Source organism: Camarhynchus parvulus, chromosome 1A (assembly GCF_901933205.1).
Source record: "Camarhynchus parvulus chromosome 1A, STF_HiC, whole genome shotgun sequence".
NCBI classification, from domain to species: Eukaryota; Metazoa; Chordata; class Aves; order Passeriformes; family Thraupidae; genus Camarhynchus; species Camarhynchus parvulus.
Genome location: NC_044586.1, coordinates 6,800,428 through 6,823,229, shown reverse-complemented (window position 1 = coordinate 6,823,229; position 22,802 = coordinate 6,800,428). Strand labels below are relative to the sequence as shown.

The 22,802-nt window shown below is 41.0% G+C and overlaps 1 protein-coding gene across 2 annotated transcripts in view; it reads right to left on the bottom strand.

Moving 5' to 3' along the window:
- FBLN1 (fibulin 1) overlaps positions 1-22,802 on the bottom strand; it is a 63,509-nt gene that overhangs the window by 33,759 nt on the left and 6,948 nt on the right. For both annotated transcript variants that reach the window (XM_030959797.1, XM_030959796.1), the window contains exons 2-8: positions 16,487-16,586; positions 9,633-9,768; positions 7,918-8,089; positions 5,384-5,443; positions 3,575-3,676; positions 1,823-1,960; positions 341-478 (exon numbers count right to left, since the gene is read on the bottom strand). In XM_030959797.1, the coding sequence (XP_030815657.1) occupies positions 341-478; positions 1,823-1,960; positions 3,575-3,676; positions 5,384-5,443; positions 7,918-8,089; positions 9,633-9,768; positions 16,487-16,586 (846 nt within the window). The remainder of the gene's footprint in view (positions 1-340; positions 479-1,822; positions 1,961-3,574; positions 3,677-5,383; positions 5,444-7,917; positions 8,090-9,632; positions 9,769-16,486; positions 16,587-22,802) is intronic.

The following is a 22,802-nucleotide window of genomic DNA, read 5'->3' as shown; positions in this document are numbered from 1 at the left end:
CATAATTACAGATTTCTTCACAAACCTGTGGCTAAAACCGTTTGTATAGAGTTAGATAAAATACATGACAATTTTTTTACAAATTTTGTTTCAGATAAAACACCCAGAGACTTAAGCAGCTAACCACCTCAGGTAACACAATCTCATTAATAATAGTGATCTAAAATTTAAATGTTTTATTTAAATGGCTTTCACCCATCACTCTTACCTGTGGGATCAAGGAAAGAGCAATGCATGCACAGCATAAGAACAGCCTGAGCAGTTCAGAACCTATCCAGGGAAAGTACAACTTTTCTCCCAGCAACATTTGAGCATTCCCCAAGACAAGAGCAAGCCTTACCAATACAGTTGCCCAGTGCATCTTGTATAAACCCACTCATGCACTGCAGCTTGGGGCGGCAGCGGAAAGATCCTGGAGTATTCTGACAGATAAAATCGGGGGGGCAGTTATGAGTACCAGTCTCACACTCGTCAATATCTGGTACATCACAAAAAAAAATTGTTAGCAGGAATTAAACGGGTTTCTTCGTTACATTTAAAACATAAGACAAAATTAAAATCATCACATAGATCAATTTAAAAACCATACATGACTATTTTATCACTATTAACATAGCATTAATAACTAAAATTATTAACATATTGTACCCAGATAAGAACTTTCTAACATTATTGCAGGTGTAATTTACTATCTGTACTCCTTTTTTTCCAACAGAGAAATATGTTAATACTTGCCAGTAAGCTATTTGTTGGCCTAAATCTGATGTCATTCAAACCAATGGAAGAGTTACTTCAAAGGGATCACAGTTACACCATGATACTTTCAAAAACACTGTGTGATGTTCTGCAGGTTTGGCATTGCAGTATGTTCATTAGCTTTTTTTATTCAATCTATTTATTATTCATCACTGATCAGTTCCTACAGTAAAACCTTACCTAAAATTTTGGTTGAGGTGATTTACTCAGTGGAATAAAATTAGTTTATTTATAAAGCAGTCTAAGCTTAGGGGGAAAAGACATGGTGAAAACCAATTCCACATCAACTGGAGTTTGCTGCTAATTTATATCTCTGTAAAGGCAGCACGCCAGGTGAAGTTACGGATACCAATAAGAGCATTCTTTAAGCTAGATGGAACTTGAAGCAAGTGACTTTTTTAGTAAGAAGAACTGTTAACTTTGTGTTCAAACACAGCTACTCAAGAACAGTGGTTTTAACCCCTTTACATTTTTAAATCCCTAGGAATGCTGTGATTAAGAAATTAATCCCTTTGTAACCTCCTAAGGATAAAAGCTTGCTTTCTTTTTCTAAAGATGCATCTACCCTCACATTTTCAAACTGAATCAGCTGGTTGCTCCACTTGCCACACTCTGTTTCACACTCCAGATTGTGCAAACTTGATTCATTCAGGTGCACCCAAACCATCAGATATGCTCCAGGAGCAGGACTTAGGCACTACACTCACAAATGAGCAATCAATCCCATAGACCAGACTGGAGCTAGTCAGAAATAATCTCCAAGGTATTGTGTATAGTGTGAGTTCTGGGCCTTGGTAATCACCTGTTTTAGTCCCCAGACTAGCTCCTAACATGTAATATAAACTGCCAGTGTGAAATGCAATTATCTTTGCTGGAAATCTTTGCAGCAGCACCCAACTGCATAATCTGTTTTTTTGTGAGGTGACAGGTGGGAAAACTGCTGTCCTTGAAGTGTGCGTGCCTCAGTTATGTGTGTATTTACCAAAAACCAAAGAGCATGACATGATGATGTGCTTAGTGTTTAACTTAAGCCTGGAAGATGCTGGTTTCTGTGCACAGGACATACCTTTGCAACGACTGTCATCTGTCAGCTCGTAGCCAGTGCCGCAGCTTGTGTCCCGCTGGCAGCGGAAGGATCCCAATGTATTGACACAGGTCTGTCCAATCCCACAGTTGTGGGTCCCAGTGATACATTCGTTAATATCTACAACAGGCAGAATTATTTAAAAGTAAACAAGAGAGAGTAAATAAGAAGCATGGTGTCCCTGGGAAGAGAGCAGATTGAAGGCTCGCTGTGGGCACACCTCCAACCAGGCATTCCTCTGAGCATCTGAACTCAAAGGTGGGGATCTGGCCTCGCATCCACATCCTGCTACACAGCTGTCACCAGGGCATCAGCCAGCAAAGACATTGGGACCCTGTTGGTACCAGGACTAGCTGACACACTGTATTTAAGAAGAGGAAGTTAACTGAGTGAGAGAAGAGACTCAACATCATCTGACTGAGTCTAGTAGTCAGTGATGTCTCTGGATATGTCTAAAGTTGTTACAGCTAGGATGTGTATACATGGTCTGCTGGTGGCAGTGTTTGGTTTATGTTGGACTCAATGATCTTTAGGGTCTTTTCCAACCTCAGTGATTTCATGGTCAGATTACAGTGACTATATGAATGAGGCAAACTTTCAGAAATCCTCACCTTGCTCTGCATCCCACCAACATACGGTTGAGGGACTCTCTGAGCCAAGCTGTGACTTCCTACTGCACAGCTACTGATAGACATTTCCTTTGTGAATTTCTTTTTCATTTTAACTTTGAATGCATAAGAAAATCTGACATCCATGTGTATTAAACGTAAAAGCTCTTCCTTTTCACACGTCCAACTACGTTAGTGTTAATCTGACCAATCATCAGTATTTATTTTATATTCTGAAGTTTGTATCTGAGATACTTAAGATTACATTTCCAGTCACTGACAGAAAAAGGCACTCTTCATCTGGAACACTTGCCATCCTTGAATAGCTATGGAGGGTGGGCAAGGTGAGCTGTGCCCTGGAAGGGCTCAAATCCCTCAGCAACCAGGAGCCTGGGCTCACTGGCTTAGGACAAATGTTACATTGCACATGCCTGAAGTCAAATGCAACCTCTACCCCAACCCATTTCATTTGATCCCACAGATCAGAATATGCTGACTTGGAAGGCACCCACAGGGATCATTGAGTCCAGCTCCTGGCCCTGCACAGACACCCCGACAATCCCACCCTGTGCATCCCTGAGAGCGCTGTCCAAACGCTCCCGGAGCTCTGGCAGCCTTGGGGCCGTGACCATTCCCTGGGGAGCCTGGGCAGTGCCCGACACCCTCTGGGGGGAAGGAAAACCAGTTCTTCTTCTGGGAGAAGATAACAAACCTTCCTTGACAGTTACCATGCCACTCATGGAGTCCAGAACATTAATCCTTTCTGTCAGTTGTGCCCTTAACAAGCTAAAGAATCCTACTCTATTTTTGTCTGCCTTACCAATAACAATCCACTTTTACAAGACAGAATAGGGATTCTGTTTTGGTTTTATTCACAACAACAAATTCAAACTCTGCTTCTTCTCCATTCTAAATTCTCCACCTTTTCCATTGACCCTCCTTTAACTTCATATCCCCACAATTCTCATTTCAACACTCCATTCAAATAAACTTTTTATGACTTCATCTCTTTCCCCAGCTGACATAAGCATATTCTGCTCTCTTCTCACTGGGTATTTTCCTATCTATTCTTGCTCTTTTAAAACAAGAATGTTTATAATCGAAACAATGGCTTTATTTCTTTTACCTTCACAGGTGATACCATCTGGTTGAAGCTGATAGCCAACAAAGCAGGAGCAGACATAACTGGATCCTGTGTCTCTGCACTGCTGGGAGCAGGGACCACCACCTAATGAATATGTTAAAAGGCCTCATGTAATTAAGAGGCTCTTCACAGGAACTGAAACAAACCATTAATTTACAGGATACTTGATTTATTTAGAAAATAAGTTAATACACATATACAAAAGAAAGGGCTAAGCACTGAAAGATCTAAAAATTAATAAAAGAAGGGTTATTGTGACAAACAAAAAGAGAATACTACAGAGAATTTACACAAATTTTTGGCTCATCATTAAGAAAACCTTTTCTGACCTTGTTAAAAGAGAAATTAATATTAAAAATGTTTCATATTCTAAAATTAGAGAAAAGGTTATATACGTCCAATAACAACTATTTGTTGTAAGGCTGCAGATATTCTTAGTACAAACAGAACCCATGTCCTGGTTTTTAGAATGGCTGGATAGGCATTAAACAAAAGGTGTGAGATAGGCACAATACATGTGAGCAATTGCAGCTATAATACATTATAAATAATTTTTAAAATACAACAATTTCTAATGAGGACAGGGCCATTAATGCATCACTGAAAATTAGGTGGAACCATAGTTTTGCAGTTGAGATCAACAGCCTCTGCTCTCTGAATCTCTGCTAATGCTGTGAGCTCCATCCTGACACAGTAGAAGCTGTAGTGGGAGTGTTAGAAGAAGAGAATTAATTTCCCCATGTTACATGAAGGTGCTCCAAAACAAATTGCTGAAAGTTCCATTTCCTAGGAAATTTAAGTTTGCCCTGTTAAAGTTCAGGAAATTACAAGTACTTTTGGCATGCCAAGTTTATCAGAAAACACACTGTAGACAGAACCACCAACTGGCAATTAGCAACAGCAATCCATCTCCTGCAGGCAGCTGATTAACTGAGAAATACAACAACTGATTACATGGAGAAATAATGCTAGGAAAATATGTAACACATATTTCTATGTCATCTCCTCTAATTAGCAACTGGAGACAAGGAGAAGAGGCACTGTTGACTCTGGTTCACTAATGACCTGGTAGATATTCCCACTCTTTCCAGAGTGTAACAGCTGTAGAACGTAGAGCACAGTAAATAATTTTTCAACTGGAATATAAGCCTATTAAATTGATTTAATCCTAAATACATTTCTGAGCTCTGAAATGCTGGCAGAAAACAATGAATCACTGCTGGTTTAGGTTTATAGACACGTAAATCATACGTGACAAGCAATAAATCAGAATACTTAGCAGAACAATATTCCAAATGCACATTTCCAAGGAGGCAGAGCAGCATGACTGATCAGAACAATAGCCACTTTTGTCTTCCTTTTTTCAAGTTATGCATCTCAAATATTAACAAGTTTAATTGCATATTCAAACACCCTGATATTCAAACACCAAGAGAAGAATAAAAGATGCACATATTTAATACAGGATCACCACATTCTGAAGAATCCAAAGTACTCCACAGGTTCAAGGGTGACACTTCTGAGGTATTACCTCACTTTAGAAGTTAAGTAGAAGTTAAATGTATTGTCTCAGCTTCAGCTGGGTAAGATGGACTCCACTGTGAGAAACAATGCCTCCCTTGTATTTGGGCACTATTTAGGCATCACATAATGGCCCATTACTCCTTGGAAAGTCTCTTCCTTATGTTTTTTTTTTACCCATAACTATCCTAGGCAAAGGGCTTTGGCTGGATCTAATTTGCCTTCACTTTATTGAAAGCAATCACAAAAGAGCTGGCTAGCAGGACTCACCTCTGCAGCCATCATGCAGATAAGGATCTTCTTGGTCCAGTTCCTCCTTTGAAATTTCAACTAAAAAGAGGAGAGATAGGCATTAGAGGAGAAAGCACTTTTCTTCTCAAGGTAAAACACTGTGTGCTTGGGATGGAACTCACACCAGGGGTTTGGACAAACCAGAACAAAATTAAAAAGCATTATTTACATATTTTACAGCTATTTCTTACTTAAATTTGACATTCAAATGCTCCTGGCCATGAGGCATTTTCCATCTGACTGATTCAATATGAAAGTGACATGTGATCACAGATTACCTACAGACTGATATTTTCAAACACAGGTTCTTAATGTCAGGCTTTTAACCAGAGCTTAACCTCATTTCCATAAGGCACGTTGCAGAGGCATGCTTGGCTTCCACTGACTCTATAGTAGCTTGGGGTACTCAGAGATTTAATGAGAATCAGATTAACCTCAGTTATTTATTTACACTTCATTTTAAAAAGAATTCCACACCTAAGTTTTTGGGCACATACTTACGGCATTCTTAAAAAAAAAAAAACACCTATATATATATATACTTATATGTACTTAATATACTTATCAAAGAGTTTTGATCTGTGTTACTCCTGCCACATGGACATATTTCCAAGAGTCCATTCTCTCCACATGAGGACATACAAGGGCCGAAGACACCCCTGAACTCACTGCATCCCCAAAGAACCAGCTAATGGACTTTCTCCAATCCCACAGCTTTGAACACAGGGGCAAAGGTAGATTGGCAGTGTGCAAAAACACAATCCCAAAATACTCTGCTTATTGAATAGGAAACTTAGGCTTGTTTCAGTGACTGTGCATGAGCCCTTCCACCTGCAGTCACTTACAAGCAAGAGATGTGAGGTCACATAGAGGATGTGAAAGCAGTGTTTGTGCAATGGCAGGAGGCTGGGTTGGTTAACTGAATCCTCAGGCCATAGGGGCACATTTCAGTTATGCACAGCTGATGGAATCAGTTTGCTCAGGTCTGGTTGGATTTGGTACAGGCCTCTGGGGACGCAACACCAGAGATCAAAAAATTAATTATGTTAGAAAAGACCTCCAAGACCATCAGGTCTGACCTGTGGACAACACTTTATGTGACCTGGAGAGCCAGCTTGTCTTACCCCTGCAGCAGAATCCCCTTCATGCACTGCTATGGCACAACAAACACAAGGTTCTAGTCCAAAAATCTGCTTTGCAAAATGGAGCCTCATCTCCCCTTCACAATAAACCAAAGTGTCTATCTGTGTTGTTTTCTCTGCCTTTCTACAAGCATTTTTTATTGATGTTTGTTCTTAGCTGAATGATGAGAACATTGTCCTGCCCCAGCTTTGCAAAGCCCATAGTGGCTCTTATGTGTGCCACAATAACCATAACAATGATTGCTGTGTGTGTCACTTGCCCACAAAGGCAAGCAGGGAAATACTCTGCCATGCTCACAGTTCCCATAATGGCAAATTTCTCATACCATACAGGTACATTGAGTATGCAAATTTTTGTCATTAGCAGAGATGTCTGAGTACAAGGGATCTACAAGTTCAGTCACCTCAGCCAGTGATAATGGGCAGGGGCAATTCCCCTCCTGAGACAACAGAACACACAGAGAAACTGCCCAAAAGGGGTTTTCCAGATGTTACCTCATAAGGGGGACACTGAGACAAGCCAGGCTGGATAGACCTGGAACAACTCTGGCTCAAACAGACCAGTGCAGTCTTTTGTGATGGGGCTTGTGTTTAAATGATTGACTGGGATACGTCCCCCAAAATCTGTGGCTTGTGACCTGCCAGCCAGATGGTGTTTCCAATGCTCAGCAGCCCATGAGGGAGGCAACACCAAACGGCATGACTTGTCTGAAGATTCAGGTCTGTCTAAGAGAAAAAGGGGAAAAAAACCCCCAACAAATGAAAGTCTATGAGGGTCAATTTGTACCCATTCATCCCCTTCAGCTCTGTGGACTAGGTTTGGAAAAGGGTGTCAGGAGCATCTAGGTACCCTTCTTTTTTGGTAATAAAAGAAACACTTTCCACACTTCCTGGAGAACCTAGTTGTCCCAGGCAGTCCTGGCATTTCAAATACCCCTGGTTTGTGGGCATTTGCCTCTCACATAATGGCAACATTTGCATTCTGCTGAGCTGGCAAAGACCCTCTAGCTTTTCAACATAATTCTAATTCATTTCATTTTAATTAAACATTTTTCAGTGGGCAAAATGCCATTAAAATTAATAGCTTATATTCAGCTTCCAAGGTAAGATCATTAGTTGCCAAAATAAACTCTTGTGCATTTAAGTTCTGACGCCAGAAACGAAGTGACCTCTTTCTGCCTCTCATTTTCAGCAACAGCCTTTCAGCTATCACTAGCCAAAAAAATGAGCTCCAAAACATGCATCATTAAATTACATCATTAGATGAGACGTCAAATTAGAGGAACTCCAAAAGAAATAATTTGAAGTGAAAACACTCCTTGTACCCTGTATCACTTTGTGTCTCACTCTTTTAGGTTTGCAATAAAATACCTGGTTCTTTTTTGGGAGGATAATCACTGATGGACAGATCAATGCCTTCTTGGCCTTTCCCACAGCAAGTCCTGAAGACAATGCCACACTGATGTCCCATCTTCGGGTTGGGCTCACAGCTCTGTCCTTGAACTTGGGCAGCCTTCCCCAGCAAACAACAGTAACAACATGTCTGTTAAAGAGAAAATGAAAATATTAACAAAGTCAAAGCAAAGTGAGCTTTGACAATGATGCCAGTAGTTATCTCACCTTGGCACTGATGGAAAATTTTCTACAAACTCTTCAAGAACAGCACAGAAGCAAGGACAGGAGAAGTTAATCCTGCGGAGGTTTCCTTTATTTCAAATTGAGAAAATGGTGCTGATTTATTCAGTCTTCTGACTTGCTGTCAGAAAGCAGCAAAAGTGTTTGCTTCGCTGGAACTGATGTCTCACAATTGCTACGGTCACATGAAAGCAGATTTAAGGGTTTTTTTGTTTTGTCTTCTGGACTCTATTTTGCTTGAAGAAAATTGCCTGCACCCCAATAATAATATCAAACTTTTTCCCCTCTGGTATTAGCAAAATCCAATGGAGCTTCAAAGCCATACCTTGCTCCCCATGTTTGAATAGACAGTGGACAGCTGCGTCCTACCTGAATTCCTATGATCCCTTGACTGTCCTCTCACAGAAAGGAACAAAGGAGTAAAGTTACATGTGAGAAATTTGAAGATATAATTTTTTGTGTGATTAGGAAGCACCTGAAGTTCCGTAGATTAATAAGGTCTTTTGATTATGCAAAGTTTACAACAGTTTTACAATATTTCTTCTTATTTATGTTCGGATTTAAGTCGTCAGTTTTGGTGTGATTCCTGTAGTAACACTGCTTTTGGTATCTGTCCACAAGAGGTCTCTCCCTTGCTGAAATCCATTAGACGCTAACCAAAAACCCACAAATAACTCAGGAATTTTCCAGAACTCTTGAAGAGCTAAACTTCTCAAAGAGAAGGACAATGCAAACAACTTTAACAGAGACATGAGGTGCAGGCAGGAGAAAACCATTCACGTGCAACAAACTGAGTCAAATAACCTTCAGGGCCAGCCCTAAACAACCTCAATTCCACTTCTTAGAGACAAACAGGAGTATCTCTGTGTCAGAACCCAGGACATTCCTCTGACAGCCCTGGGTGACTCGAGACCCTGGCACGGAGTCAAAAACACCTGTGCCTTCGATTTTAACCCATGGAAACAATTACCAACTTTGTGTGAAGAGCTAGAAGCCCCAAGAGTTTGAGTAGAATGATAGTTAATTTGTCACAGGGTGAAAAAGTAGAATTTTGGGGTTTTAGAATCTGGGTGTGTCCTGTATGTCTTTCTCTTTCTTCTTCTTGTCCTCCATCTTCTGCTGTGATGGTGGCACTTTTGGATTGGTTTAGGGTAGAGACAGACTCTAACATAAGTGATAGGTATTGGAAAATTATTGTAAATAAAGTACACGTAGTCCTTAGCATAAAAAGTTAACACCGCCCCAAGGGCAGTCAGTGTACCACAAACCGACCTGCCAGACAGATCTCAGCAGGTTAGAGAAGGAATATAATGGATAAGAAAAAATAAACAACCTTAAAAAGCAGAACTGACAAATCTCGACGTCTTTGACAGTCGCAAAGGGAAAAAAGACTCTTTAATACCTTGGGAGCCATTTCAATCACACAAAGCCTGAGATCTCTGATGCCTCACCTTGAAGTATTCAGCCTCACAGGTGGAATTTTTGGCAATATGAGAGTCACACTCCTCACGCGCGTTGGCAAATTCGACTCCATCGGAGCAGGACTGCTTCTCCAGCTGGCTGCGGCAGCACTGCACCTGGGTCATGCTGCAGCAGCAGGGAAGAAAGGGAGAACAATGTCACATATGGGGCAGGAACACATGATGCAACACTTGACAATTAGTACTAGTTGTGTGGAAAGGGATTTCTGTGGGAGCAATGTTACAACACAAACATATTCTCTGGGAGGAGGCAGATTGTCCGTGCAACATGGTTAATAATACAGTTCCATTGCTGATCTACCTTGCAGTCTGTCCTAGAAACTTTTTTAAACTTCAACCACACCTGCCTCAGGGCTCAAGGAACTCAGAGCTGCATTCTGGCATGTTTTGTGACAGGTGGGGACTAAGAAGACTGATGGAAAGGAGAAGTTATTGTATTTGTGGCGTGCCCTGTGGCAGGAAGGAATGATGAATCTGACTTCGTGTTCTCAGAAGGATAATTTATTATTTTATGATACTATATTATATTAAAGAATACTATACTATACTAAAGAATACAGGAAGGATACTTACAGAAGGCTAAAAAGATAATAATGAAAAACTCGTGACTCTTTCCATAGTCCTGACACAGCTTGGCACTGATTGGCCAATGACTGAAAACAACTCACACCAAAATCCAATGAAACAATCACCTGTTGGATAAACAATCTCCAAACATATTCAAAAGGAACAAAACACAGGAGAAGCAAATCGGATAATTATTGTTTTCCTTTTTCTCTGAGGCTTCTCAGCTTCCCAGGAGAAAAATCCTGGGCAAAGGGATTTTTTAGAAAATATGAAAATGACAAGAAGCCAGGCCCTGGATCTTGTGAAAGCCTGCAATCCCAGTCTATTCAGCTGCCCCAAATCAACAGGTATGGCATGTGCAAGGAAGATCAGAGCATTGTTCTGTGGGACACCTGGAGATCATGGAGAGAAATGAAGAAACCAAGGGAAGTCACACTGAGAAACAGCGGAGTGTATTGCAAGCAAGAGGAAAAAAAAAGACAAGGGAAAGAAAGGTATTACAGGGCAGGGAGGTGTGGAGAGGAGACAGGATAAAAACTGTGCAGGAAAGTTAGTTTTGTTACACTGCTCCTTAAATCATACTATTTTATCTTAATGTCAGTGAAAAAACTGGAAACTTGTTCCTGCAGGGGAAAAAATCTGCATGAGGAGGGCTTAAACTCCTCTGGTCTGGTTGCTGCTGTCACATGAATACAAAGGCCAGGGAAGAGCTTTCTCCTCTCCCTACTCTGCCTTTATATGTAACTCTGCTTTGCTGGGCAGTTTTGTGGATAAAGCTCTTCCACCACTTCTCTCTGTTACAGACACTGGGAAACAGAGGAAAAAATACCCTGTACTCCTGAAAATCCCCTATTCCACTGCTGGAAATTTTGATAATATCAGAAAGAGGAGTGGGTTAGTGGAACTACTGAATCACAGGCTTCTCCCACCATCACCTGAGATAAATGGTTTACCATGCATCCCTTCTGGAGGAGCTTTCCTGCTCTCCAAGAGCATGGAATGGCCTTTCAGCTCCCAGGTGGTATCAGGGACTCTCTCAGCTCTAAGGCCAGGCAACTAAAAGCAGGGAACATGTGGGTACTGGGCTCAGATCACAGATCTCTGTGCATGTGGGTGAGGCCAGCTTGTCCAGATACATTCCTGAAGATTCCAATTCCTATTTATTAGATCGCACATGGATCACTTACAACCCAAACCACTCCAGAATTATACAGTTCCATCATTAGTAATGGTCTGACTGTGCAGCTCCCACTTGGACAAAAACAACCATGATATTTCAATGCACAGGAACTAAAAGCCAGGATAAATTCATGAACAAATTATTCAAAAATGGACTCTAAAATCATAGCAAGAAGTTAAGACCAGGACAGTAACTTCATTTGGCAGGATATTTGAAGTTTTTGATATCTGATTTAGTTCCAGTTTGGAAGAATATGTAACTTTTTTTGTTGCTGAAATTCCCTCTGAAGCAGAATTTCCATTCCCTGCCCAGCTCTGGGGTGGTCTGACTTTCAGGGCTTTGGAAGCCTCTAAAAACTGAACTCCAAGCCCAAGAGTGTGGGAGCAGAGACTTTCCAGCCTCTTTACCCCTTCAGATTCTCTTGAGGAGCTAGATATGTCAGCCACAGACAAAGCAAACAAATAAACAAACAACAGCAGTCTTTCAGTAGGTCTGTTTGATTCCTGGTGTGGCTTTGTTTTTTTCAAACACCAGCCAACTCTTTGAAATCTCTGAAAAACAGGCAATTTCAACCAAAACAAGAAAGTTTGTTAAAATGTTTCCCACAGCTGTATTCATAAGTCATGTGGTCCACCCCTACTGTAATAAGGAATTAAACATCAGTTGGATACTAGACTAAAATACCATTTGTTCATTCTGAGAATAACAACAATAAAATCACACTTCATTGCCCAAATCCTACAGCCCAGTTGCACTGGTAGCAAATATTGCTGGAGACTCTAAACTCTACAGTGGCAGTAGCAGAGGCAGAAATCCTTGAAAGATGGCAGAGGAAAATTCTGGAAATACCTGCACAGTGCTGGTCATTCTTTTCCCTCTGCACACCAGCCCAGGTGCTGCTGTTTGCCAGGGAATCACCAAACCAGCCAGGCAGGCTCCAAGGAGCTTGGGATGAGCAGGGTCTCTCCCAGTCTTCCCTAAGGCACAGGTGTCTCCCTGGATGACAACCTCAGCTCATATCTGCTTCCTTTCTGCTCCCCAGCAAGGGGAAGGAGCCAACAGAATATTCAGATTTGTCTCTTGGTGTTATACCTTCAGGTGTACCATTAACAATAATGGACCATTACAATATTGGTCTCTAAAAATAAAGTAGCACCTTTCTATGAGTCTGGGGTGTTTTTTTGTTTTTATTTCCTTTTTTGTTAGTTTTTTTTTTATTAGGAGTAATACTTTAAAAAGGCAAAAGCTGGTTTTTTCTTTATCTGCCTTATTCTGACTTTCAGTTAAAAGAGAACAATAGAATTTTTCTGAAAATAAACAGGTATTCACAATATGGCAGATATTGTATAACACTAAATATTGAATATTTAGAAGCATGAGGAGACCTCATAACTGATATTCATCCAGGATGTTTCAGGTAAAATCATGCATTTCTGGAGGATGAGTTTTATTCATGGCTCACTGGTGAACAAAAATCACCAAGACATTGAAAAAATCCCTATACATAAATTATGTTTATATATAAATCAAGTTAAGAAATCATGTTTTATATTCTCACTTCTACTTTCTGTTAAAACTTAACCAATGTGGCTGATTTTCATGGAGTTAATTTCCAAATTAAAATCTACACACCCACTTACATCCACAATATTTTCACATTATTCTCCTGTGTAGAGGATGCAGTCCTAAACCAGCACAGATTTTATAATAGTCTATTTTTAATTTCTCTTCTTTTCATAAAAGCATTAAAATTTAACTTTTTTTCTGACAACAATGTTTTGTCAATCTACATTTATTACCCTCTGTCTCTCTCATTCTACTTCCTTCAAGCTATGTCAGTGCTATTCATGAGTACAGTGGAAGGTCTTGGACAAAATATCAAAATTAAAAAGAATGATTTTGCAAAGACAAGCTAGGTCTTCCAGCCTTGGATTGTTCAGTGTGCATTCTTGCAACACTAGTAAATAATGCTATTCCTGGTGTAATTCCAGAAAGGCTACACATTGTTAAAGGCATGCCAATACCATATGGAGACAGACTGTTTCTGGCAAGGGAATTAAGTTCACTTGCTAAGAGCTCTGTGCAGGGAAAACTCTTCACTTAGAAAGGAAGAAGACTTATTGGACAGGTTGAGTTCCAAAATTAACTGGCAGCTCTTTCCAGCTGCCTTGATTTTAACCACACCACAGGAAAATGAATGAATGGGAAAAGACCCACTGTGATGACAGCCAGAGATATTACTCATTAAAATTCTACACTTGTATTAACTGAGTCACAGAGACACAGAGATAAACACTGACATTGTCCAGAGAGATAATGCAGTGAGATAAAATCATGTGTGGGGCAAGAAACCACAGTAAGAGATTGCAGACATTGGGCCCAGAGCCTTGTTTCAGCTGAAAGCTGGAGTAAGAGCAACCAGGGGGATCTTTGGAACTTGTGAACTTCACACAGGGCCTGGCTCACCTTGTGTAGGACAAAAAAAGTGAGTATGGCTGTAGTGTGAGCCACAGCACACTCAGTGAGTGACACTGACACAGCTGGCTCCCTCAGGAACCACTTTGGGAGAGCGCACTACAAATGTGCTGGAGCCCAGAGCTGTCACCTTGTGACACGGCAGATATGAGAATGACACGGTTGGAAAACAATTCTTTCTGTGGAAGACATTTTCCCCTTGAGGGTGGTGAGGCCCTGGCACAGGGTGCAACCCCCCCCTCCTCCCAACAAAAAAAAAAAAAGGCCCCCCCCCAAAGGAAGAAAGAGGAGAGAGAAAGGCTGGAATGAAAGGAAAAAGGGAAAGGGGGGAAAAGACAAAAAGGAGGGGGGAGGGTGGAGGGGGGGCCCGGGCGGGGCGTGGCTGCCCCACCCTTGGCAGTGCCCAAGGCCAGGTTGGAAAAGAGACAGCTCTGGGGTGACATAATTGCCCCTTCCAGTACCTAAAGGGAGCCTGGAAGAAAGATGGAGAGAGACAAGGGCCTGGAATGACAGGACAAAGGGGAATGGTTGCAAACTGACAGAGAGTAGGTTTAGATTGGGTATTTTGAAAAAATTCTCTGCTGTGAGGGTGGTGAGGCCCTGGCACAGGGTGCCCAGAGAAGCTGTGGCTGCCCCATCCCTGGAAGTGCCCAAGGCCAGGCTGAATGGGGCTTGGAGCAACCTGGGATGGTGGAAGGTGCCACTGCCATGGAAGGGGTGCAACTGGATGGTCTCTAACGTCCCTTCCAACCCAAACCATTCCATGGTTCTATGATTACTATGGATGTATTTTAAATGGTTGGGAAATGGCCAAGGGGATGCAATTCCAACTCAATGAAGCAGTTGGTTCCTCACACAAGAGACTCTAGCAGTGGGCTTCCTTTGAGGGAGGGACTGAATCTGAAATACCACTGTTATTCCTATTCTAAACAGATGATTCAAAACGAGAAGTGCTCATAGCTCTCACAGAATATCTGCCTTTATTTTACTAGTATAATTTTCTTAACTACATCTCAGTTATGCACAAAAGCTAGGTCATTAGTGAGTTTTTTCTCCAGTTCCTATGAAGTTCAAGTGAGTCTCTAAAATTAAAATATTTTGAAGAATAAATTATTTGCAGCAGAATCTCAACTCATATTATTCAAATTATTATTATATCATCAAGATACTCAGACCTAGATTGTTCAATAAACTTGGTTTCCTGTTTTTCCTGCTTCTGTTTTGTCTGTAATTCTTATGACTCCTCAACTATTTCCTAAATTGGCATTTATTTCCTATCTGTCAATTCTTCTGTGGAAGAGGCTGCTTTTGATGCCAGTATAAATGCAAAATTCAGAAAACACAGATCAACTTCCCTGGAAGACACATTCTTTCTGTATTAAAGATCAACTCAACCCTTCTATAATTACCAAGGCTAAATCAAACTGCAATCCATTTGAGTAGGAGGGGACCAAACCAAAGTGTTTTAAATACAAATGTCTCTGTGGAGCTGCCTCTCAAACCACCAGTTGTTTGCCCCTCTAATTAAATGTAAGTGCATGTAACAGCAAAATAATGCAAACTATCATTGACATAAAAAATACAAATGCCATAATAACATGAGATGTAGTAGAATCAAAATCTTAATTAAATATTTGCTTTCATTATTTCATTTAGTAGATTACCAGACAGAAATATCCTATAAATTCTCAGCAGAATTAAGAAATCTGTTTATTAACTGAGGGTTTCTATATTCTATAGCCAAATACATTTCATAGAATCATAAAAACGAATAATGGTTTGAGTTGGAGGGAACCTCAAATCTCATCTCATCCACCTATCCTGCCATGGGCTGGGACACCTTCCACTATCCCAGGCTGCTCCAAGCCCTGTCCAACCTGGCCTTGGGCGCTTCCAGGGATGGGGCAGCCACAGCTTCTCTGGGAAACCTATGCCAGAGCCTCACCACCTTCACAGGGAAGAATTTCTTCCTAATTTAAACCTGCTCTTTTTCAGTATGAAGCCCTTTTAAACAGTCTTTATCTATATTTCTTGTAGGCTCCTTTCCTGAGCTGAACTAAGTAGGAATCTCCTTGAATCCCTCTGTGGGGGAACCTAAAGCTTAAGTCAGCTAAGGATGGCAGGACAATTACAATCCTGGGGAGCACTGCAGAAGGCTGCCTCATATATGTACTTATTAAAATCAGAGATTAGTCATGTGCAGGGTCTGACACATTTGCCCAGAAAGGTGGCCAGATTTACAACCAGCTTGGAGACATCAGTGCAGCCATGCTGAGATGTCCTCAGGCAAAGCAGAGGCCAAGCCCTGTGAGCAGAGCACAGGGGGAAAACCTCTGAGTAAGAGATAGCACATGCCACATAGGTCAGGGTGGGTGAATCTAACGAGACTGACACCAAAAATTAAAAGGACTTGATTGGATGAAAAGTAGGTACTCAGGAAGAACTCCCCAAGGCTATGTATGGAGTTGAAAAGCTGGGATATAAGAATTGGGTGCTTCCTCTTGTAAGTTAGCTTTAATATCTGCCATTCCCATGGTTTCACATTAAACTGTGTTTTAATACATAATATGTAACTATGTTTTAATATATAATATGTGTGTACCTGCATTCTCTAGACTCGGATATTAATGGCAGAGAAGCACATATTCTGTTTGTGATTGCCCATTCAACACCCTTGTCGCAGCATTCTTCCACTGACAGATCTGCAGAAATGAGGAAGAGAGAAAAAACACAATATATTTAATATGATTTTAAGAAGTGGTGTTGCATCTGCCAGTTAAAAACACCCAACCAAACACAAGCAAGTCAGTTTTTCCCTCCCTGATTTACACACACAGGACAGGGCACCCATACAAAAAGCATCCATAGCCAAAGCAAGCACCTGTCAGCACCTTGCAATAAAGCCCAGTGCTGCAGGTTTTCCTTTCTTGGTGAAGCAAATTGCATTTTCTCCTAGCATTCCACACAAAGACACAGCTTAGGGACTGATACACAGGCAGAAACCAGTTCAGATAATCCTGCCAAGTAAAAGGATCTTTGGGATTTCACTCTATTATCAAAAGCAGAAGTAGCAATAAGCAACTTTTTAAAATCCTGAAGAATAGAGGATAAATCAAATACCTGATATGAAAAACAAATGAAACAAATTACAAGCAAATTTGCGGAACTATTTCTTTCCTGAGGTTATTATCCAGCTAGTCTGGTTTCAATTTTTTTACTCAGAAGTATGTCTGTGCAAATGCAAAAGTACTGCAGAGAGGAACAAAAAGGTATATGGCATTTTGATCACTTAACATATGAAAGAAAAATTAATCCTTATACCAACTTATGCCAACACTGAAACTAAGGGGAACCACCTCGAAGACAATTGTGTAGAGTATATTTTTTCAAGCTTCTAATTTAATAAAACTGAACACTTAACAAACTGACAAGCACTACAGGTTTGCTTCATGTTCCAAGTGCAAAAGTTCACTGCACAGCAGGTGTATCAGAACTTGGAATAAAACAGGAGTCACACTTTTCTATTAATTGTCTTGTGGTCTGAACACTGAACAGCTCCTTGTGTAACAAATATGCAAACTATGTAAAAAAATCCTGTCTGGTTCTCCAGAGATCATCTTTCCAATGATTTCTCTCTGTCTTCTAAGTTTTTGACTGATGGCCCTGACAGGTTTCACCCCATGAGTGCTGAGGGAGAGGGGTGATGACATTGCCAGGTTATACATGATGATCTTGGAGCTCAGCGTGAATGAGAGGAGTTCCTGAAGGATGAAGGAGAACAACTGTCTCCCTGACTTCAAGAAGGACAAGAGAGATGATCTGGGAAAATACAAGTTGGTCAACCTCTTATCAGAATCAGTACCCCTTATCAGAACCACAAATCATCAAGGAATTCACATGTGGGGAAGGCAAAAGCAGATGAAAACGTGTAAGAATCCATGTCTACAACAAAAACACACAGAAAAGGTAACTCCCTCCAGGAATTCAGGGTTTGCTATTTGCAGGGAACAACCTATATTCCCAACTAGTGATTATAATTCAAAGCAAAAATGAAAGAGTTAAGTGAGGTTTTAGGATGCAACAGTTATTTTGAGGTGGGTACTCTTAAGGCAGTTATCAATCCTATAGTGCAAAGCTCTGTAGTATTGCACAGGATTCTGGCTTTCCCTGCTTAGGAAAGATTGCATCAAAATGAAAAATGTGTAAAGAAAGATTAGGAGGATGGTCAGGAGAATCAAAGTCCTGCTAAATGAGGAGAAACTGAGAGAAACAGACCATTTTAGGCACAGGTAAGTAAAACCTGTGAAAGGACACGGTTCCTGTCAACAAAAATTGCAATATTACAGTATTATTACAGTAAACAACAATCAAAATTATTGGATCAAGTAAAGCAAACATATTTTAGTAAGAAAATCATTATACTTCTAAACAGAATTGCATTTAAGTGTTGGTTTGCAACAGGGCTCTGTATTCTATGACCCAGGTCATTCTTCTAGTCTTACCCAAAATAATGGTCAAAATTCTGTCATTACTAAGTCAAGGCAATATTTCTCTTGAATCCCTCAGTGTGTCCAGAACTCCTGCCAGTGACTGAAAGCTAAGTGCAATTTATAAAGCTTTGGATTAAACTAGTCTAGTAAATAAAAGTCTGCCTGAAATCCATGCATTTGTGTCCAAGCTCTTCTTTGGGCATAGGGACCCTGTCTGGGGCCTTCCAGCTGACAAGCATCATATGCATCAAATTTCATACAAAGCACTACAAATAACCTTCTTTTTAGTGCTGCTGTCTGCAATCAATCTTAAGTGTGTTGAAAAATGATACACATTTAACTGAAATGCAGAGCTGGCTGCAGGTTTTTGCAGGGATTTGTACAAATGAGTCTTTAGCCAAATTCCTCCCCAGAAGGACAATTCCTGGCTCTGGACACCAGCTCTTCCCTCCAAGCCCTCTACTCCAACCAAATAACCCAAGAATTTAAAGCAGGCCAAGCTAAGCAAGCTTCTCTGAAGGAGTGCATCCAGGCAAAGAAGGATCACGGAGAGTTTGTTGAAGGAGAGCTGTGGTCCAGGCCCATTGTTTTGGTGACATCACAATTCATATCCTCTAAAGATCCTGCCAGACATCTCCTGAGAATAGAGGGAAGTGAAAAACAAGCAGTAAAAAAAAGCACTCCACCCTCAAGGCCATTCTTCTAAAACGTAACAATTAAACAGTGAAAAACATTTTCTCTTGGCTTTGCAGTTTGGTTTAAAAATGGTAGTTCATGGGCAAATCCCTGCTCTTTCAAAATCTCAAAGTGTGTGTCTCACATATTAGGTGTCAGCCTCTGATTGCACTGGAAGTGATTTCATTTGGGCATTAAGAGTTGCTAATAAGTATTTAGAAGCAGGACAGAATTACCACCTCCCAGCTGCAGTTCTGTTGCTGATTCAACTGTAGACATGTGCACATTGATGTGGCTCCCAGTTGGAAATCCTTGTGCAAAAAGTTCATTCTGAGGCTATTTGTGCCTTCTTGCACCTTTTTCAGGGGACCAAGAGCACAGAGGGGCTGTGGCCTCTCTGCAGCCTCTCCTAACTGAGTTGGTACTGCAGGGTGGGCAAAGAACCAGGCAGTGGGAAGCAGAAGGTAGAGACTACTCTGACTATGACATCTCAAGGAATCTCACTGAAAAAATGTGATTTTTTTTTCCCCCCCGACACCCTTTTATTTGGAGGGAGAAAGTTGTAACATGCAAGAACGTAGTGTCAGATCCATTTAGTAAAATTGAGGAATGCTGGTTCAGCTTTCTGGTATCACAAGAGAGAAAAATATGAGGATAAACCAGAGCTCTGTTAATAGGGGAGCATGTTAACTTCCTTTCCACCAGATACAGTAATTTTGCATGCTTACTGATTTGTTCACAAAATCCCAGGTTTATTTTGGATAAAATCCAATGCAGCTTTATCACCACTCTGTTCCTGTACAAAGGTATGTGTAGCAGGGCATCCAAAAGAACTTGAGCTCAGTTAGTATGGTAACAGCAAGGATGCCTGTCCTAGTGGACACCTGGAGTATGTTGGATTGTCAGAGAGATTTCAGGAGTCTTGGGAAGGAGACAGCAGAAACACAGCTGGAACTAAATTTCTCTAATTTTACAAAAGATGTCATAAAGAAAATCTATCAGATAGGGCATGATTAAGGTCAAAAATATTCAAACATTATGTGTGCATGATGCATTCATATGCTGGTTCAGAACTATGTTTACACAGACATGATGTGCACAAGAAAACTTTGTTTTAAGAAAAGGATTTTTTAACAGGATTGCCATAACTTGTGGGAGTTCAAAGCAAGAAATGAGGTTGCTATCTGCATAACCTTAGACTTCTGTGATGCAATAATTGCTTATTCAGCTGCTGCAGTGAATATTTTTTGCAAAAGAAAGATAAGCTGAAGAATGCAAAAAAAGCATGATTCCTGGAATGAGAACCCCTGAACTGTCTCTTGTGCAAATGAAAAGCAGGAGTAAAAAGAACTGAATAAATTTCATAGCAGTAGCATTCCAGCTACATCAAAAAGGGAGATTGTTTTAGGTAACTATCTACAACAGCAGCTATTCTCCACTCTTGTCTCTATTGGAAAGGCCCACGTGCATTCCAGGATTGGATGGCTGTTCATTACTGATCTATTATCAACAATATCAACCTGATGGTGAAACCAAACCAAAGGGACACCTGAGCCTAAGTGGGCTCACCAGGCCAGTGCCAGTCAGGATTGCCTGTTCTTCAGGGCAGCCAATGATGTGACCCTCAAACTCCCTGATTTCCCAGCCCACATAACCACCTGTAGTTTGGTATAGATTTGGAAGTGAGTCCAGGTCAAGAGGTCAAAATCACACCTTCTTATTAAGATGTTTATAATCCTTTAAGCACGTGAATTGATTATGTTTGCAAAATGTGGTGCAGATCTTGCCTTTCACACAATTTAGTTTGTAAGAGGCTCAGCACTGTGGAATGTGAGAAAACAAAACATGATCATCACTTCTCAGCACATCAGGATACAGGCAACAGACTCTGGGAGAGCTCAGCACTGATCCAACATGTTTCAGTAACAATATGTCATGCAGAATTTTTGGAACTTGTGAGCACAGCAGGCACACACTGGTTTAGGTTTCCAGTAAGAAAACCACTTGCAATGGTCACTGTGTACCTTTCTGATAAAACCTCTCTTGTCCAGTCCAGAAAATTCTCTCACTAGTGATGCTCATCCATCTAACTGCCAGCTGGAAAAAAAAACTCCAAATCTACTAACAGAATTTGATCCTCAAATGACAGACTGGCCAGCCATAGTACTCAGAGTCACATTCTTTGTCTTCCAATCTCTCTTTACATCTGCATTCTCACAAAACTACAGCAACTGCATATCTCTTTAGCCAAGGCTCCCCTTTGCTCAACATTCAGGGCAAACAAAGTGTGCTTGGCCTGCTCTGCTACACCAAATTAATTCCTCCTGAACCATGACACCAGGCTGTTATCAGGTGGACAAACTCAGCTGCTTTTTTTTCTGTAGCAGGGACAACAGTGCTGGCAGCTGGGATGTGTACTCTTGATTTTTCCTTCTTCTTACATCAAACTGTGGAAATGCTGTCTTTGGCAATGCAAACACACTCTGGCTGGCCTCTTAAGGTATGGAATAGACCTGGAGACATGTTTAGACATGAGGGGAGCCAGCTGACTTCAAAGGTCCAACTGGTAATAGACTAACATGACAAATACAGCTTTGCTCATCTTCACTGTGTGTAAACCTAGGGATTGGGCACACAGAGCAGGGGAAAGGGTGAAGGAGACCTGAAACCATGAAAGGGAAAGATGTACAACAGAAAATCTGGGCCCATGATTCCCTGAAACAAATAGTTTGAACTGGGAGTAAAGGAGCAAAGCAGGAGAGCATTGCCATTCTTCATCTGAGACAAGGTGAGGATGTGATGGATCTCTTCAGAGTGGAGTGGGAATGAAGATGCCCCTCTTCCATTTTGTATGAAAAGAAAGAAGCAAAGTGAATAGAAGCTTTTCTTTTTCTGCAGAGAAGTGCTGATTCACCTTAAGATTGGGCACACAGAGCAGGGGAATGAAATGTTCATCAAATACCCCCAAAACAATGATGGGGTACAATGAACTGACACAGCTGAGCTGTGGCCCTAGTCATCTTTGGACAGTAAGATATTCTTGGTCATTCTGCTCAGTTGTTCTTACACGCTCCCTTAAAGAGTAAGACAGCCTAAATTTCATAATAAAGCATAAAACTTGGAGCCAAGACACCCTCTTTCCTAACACGCAGGGGCCAGGAGGAATTCTCCAATGCATTTGTTGTAGGATGAAGGCTGTGCTCCTCACCAGCTGTCCCTCTCCTGTCCTGCTCAGTCCCTCAAAGAGGATTTGTGGCTTTGGGCTTCTCTCCTCCAATTGTGAGGGGTAATCCTGGAGCTTTATGGGCTGATAGACAATTACTTACCATTCACATACAGCTAAAAAAAAGACACCTCTCTAAACATGTTTAAAGGGTTTGAACCTTTACTTTCAGATGGATTCTCAGCTGAGGGTGATTATTTCAGGACAGCTGAAATCACTGAAGAAACCCAGTTAACACAGTAACTAAAGCAGCAGCACCCTAGAGGAAATGCCTGGTATGTTAGTGTGTTTTGTGGTTGGTTTGAAAACAGCCAACATTTTACTGGAAATTATTTAGGTCTGGAGAACACTCATTTATAGGGAATGTGAGTCTGGTAGCACCAGCAATGGCCATCACACAACTAAGGGGATTTTTCAGACACAGCCAAACCTCATTTTATGAGATATCTGTGTGCTGTTTATAAAACAAGTTCTTAAAACCTTCCATGGCAATAGCTGGTGATGAGGACAGGCCTGACAGAGGCAAAGCT